This window comes from Nematolebias whitei, chromosome 20, assembly GCF_014905685.2.
Source record: "Nematolebias whitei isolate Nwh7 chromosome 20, NemWhi1, whole genome shotgun sequence".
NCBI classification, from domain to species: Eukaryota; Metazoa; Chordata; class Actinopteri; order Cyprinodontiformes; family Rivulidae; genus Nematolebias; species Nematolebias whitei.
The window spans coordinates 18568854-18571278 of NC_056517.1; the positions used below are offsets into that span (position 1 = coordinate 18568854).

The following is a 2425-nucleotide window of genomic DNA, read 5'->3' on the forward strand; positions in this document are numbered from 1 at the left end:
AGCTCGAATGTCCATCGTAAAACTAACTTTACCGCAGTTTAATGTGGTGCTATGGCTCTGCAGACATTGCACGTTGCTGTCTTGTTTGGTGGTGTTTCTAGTGTAAAATACTTCCACACAGCAGAAATGTTTAGATGAAAAGATGGTTAGCCGTTAGCCACAGTGCTGTTAACTCAGTCCTCACATTGTAGCTGGCTGCAAACTCTGAAATGGATTTCCTGAATGTGAGGCGGGTCTTATTACTCTGGTTTCATGAGACATGCCTCCGTTCAGGAAATCCATTCCATAGTTTGAAGCCAACGTGCAGCGCAACTACAGATGCGCATCATGGATCGGAAATATTGGCAGGTTGGATCGGAAAATCCGATAGGTAAATTATGCTGGTATCGGAGACCATTACGATACTGCATCGGATCGGCCCCATCCCTAATATATATTTGTTTGTTTGTTTACTAATTAATTAATTTATTTATTTATTTCCATCCAGCTGTTTTCAGGAGCAGCTTCCGTCTCAGCTGGAGAACTAGAAAAACCAACAAGTCCATGTACGAGTCCAAGAAGAGTGAAATGTATGATATGGCTGACGTGCCCACATATGAGGAGGTTGCCCTCTACCGCAGACAAAGTGGAGCTAAACACAGACTAGTGGTCCTAGTGGGTAAGTAGAAAAAATGAATGCCTAAAAATCTATGTCCATCGGTCAAGTCACTGCTTACGCTACTCCAGGTGCCTCTGAAAGCCTCCCCTCACACTGAATGATGACCGTGCTACACCTTGAAATATCAGCCAGATTGTGGATTTTTTTTTTTTTTTTTTTTTTGGGAAGTCTTGGTGGTTTATCATTGTGGAATCAGCATATCTGAGTTCTGAGTGGAGTGTTGGGGAGGGTTGTGGAAGCAATCGCAGCACATCAACAATGTAAAGCTGTGGGTTTGAGATGATCAAAACCAGCTTTGACTTATGCCCCTTTTCCATTAGTACCGGTACGGGCCGACTGGACCCTACTTGGCTCGGTTCTGAGGCTTTTCCATTATTACCGGTACTTAGCACCTGTTACTATTTTCAGTACCCTTGGCTCTGTGGTTCTAACCCGAACGAAGAGGTACTAAAACGTGACGTCAGAACACTGTCAGTCACTGATTGGTCGGGGGCGGAGTCGGGGGCGGAGTCACTAGATCCTTCAGAAACTTTTCAAAACAATGATCTGCCATTTGCAATTTCTTGGACTGGAGCAGCGGCTGGACTTATTTTAAAGATTTAAAAAACAATACTGACAACATCTTGGTCTAATGCTGACGTGCTGGCGTTTTTTGTGCTTGGTGGCCGACGACATAATTCAGAGCAAGCTGGATGGAGCTCTGCTGGTGTACCTCGGTCCTCCCCCCAGAGCCTCGGAGCACCAGGCCGGGCAGGGCGTCATCTCCCCAGCTCTGAGTTCTGCTGGTCACCGCGGAAGATCCTTCGATGTGCTGACTTGAAGGCTCGGGTTCCGGATACCAGCCTTGTGTGTTCAGAGCTCCGCTGGTCACTGCGAAGCTGGAGATGGGGACTCGCATAAGGCCGTTGCGAGACCCCGGCCGCGCATAATCATGAAGGCTGAATCCCGATCCCGCCCGGCAGTCAGGCGGACTGGACAGTCTGGGACGGACAGTTGAAGCGATTTTTAAATAAAATAATATTTTGTTTTTATACAAAAAATGTTTTTAAAAAATGCTGAAGCGATTTAAAAATCACTATTTTTTTTACACGTAAAATGTTTTTTAAAATCGCTTCCACCGTTTGTCGCAGACCCGTCTCTGTCTGCCTGTCTGCGCGTGTCGGGCCTTCATGATTACGCGTGGCTGGGGTCTTGGAACGGCCTCTGTGAGTCACCAGCTAGGCTCGGAGCTGAGAAGATGAGCCTGCCCGTCCTGTCTCCGGAGGAGAGGATCGTGTGAGACCAGCAGATCTGGTCATAAAAAAAAAAATATATATATATATGTATATGTATTTTTTAGCGTTGAAGATTAAAAAAATAATAAAATAAACGGTGCCAGCTTTATCATGAAATCCTAAATTTGCTTATTTCCTAAATATACTTTAATGACTGTTAACTCAGCTGAAAATCATAAAAAGACACAAAACTATTAGATCTCAGGAATATTTCCCTCAAACATGTTTAAAGAAAAGAGACAACCTTCAGTTCAACTTTATTTTAACCCACAAATGTACAAATCACAAAACAAGAAGTTTAAAGCAAAGCTAAAAATAAAATGTATATATGTGAACAAGAAAGAAAACCACACATCTAAAATGAACATTAAAAGTAGACACAATGAGTGCAAATACATCAAATGATGATGAAAACCTATAAAAATTTAAATCTAGATGTTGTTGTAGAATCTGGTTCATCAGAGTTTTAATTTATATACATATATATGTATAT

At 42.8% G+C, this 2425-nt stretch overlaps 1 protein-coding gene across 1 annotated transcript in view; it reads left to right on the forward strand.

Annotated features, from left to right (window-relative positions):
* The window catches only part of mpp7a (membrane palmitoylated protein 7a), a 476133-nt gene that overhangs the window by 190047 nt on the left and 283661 nt on the right, over positions 1-2425 (forward strand). Inside the window, 1 exon segment of the mRNA XM_037694433.1 lies at positions 488-658. Coding sequence (XP_037550361.1) covers positions 488-658 — 171 coding nt within the window.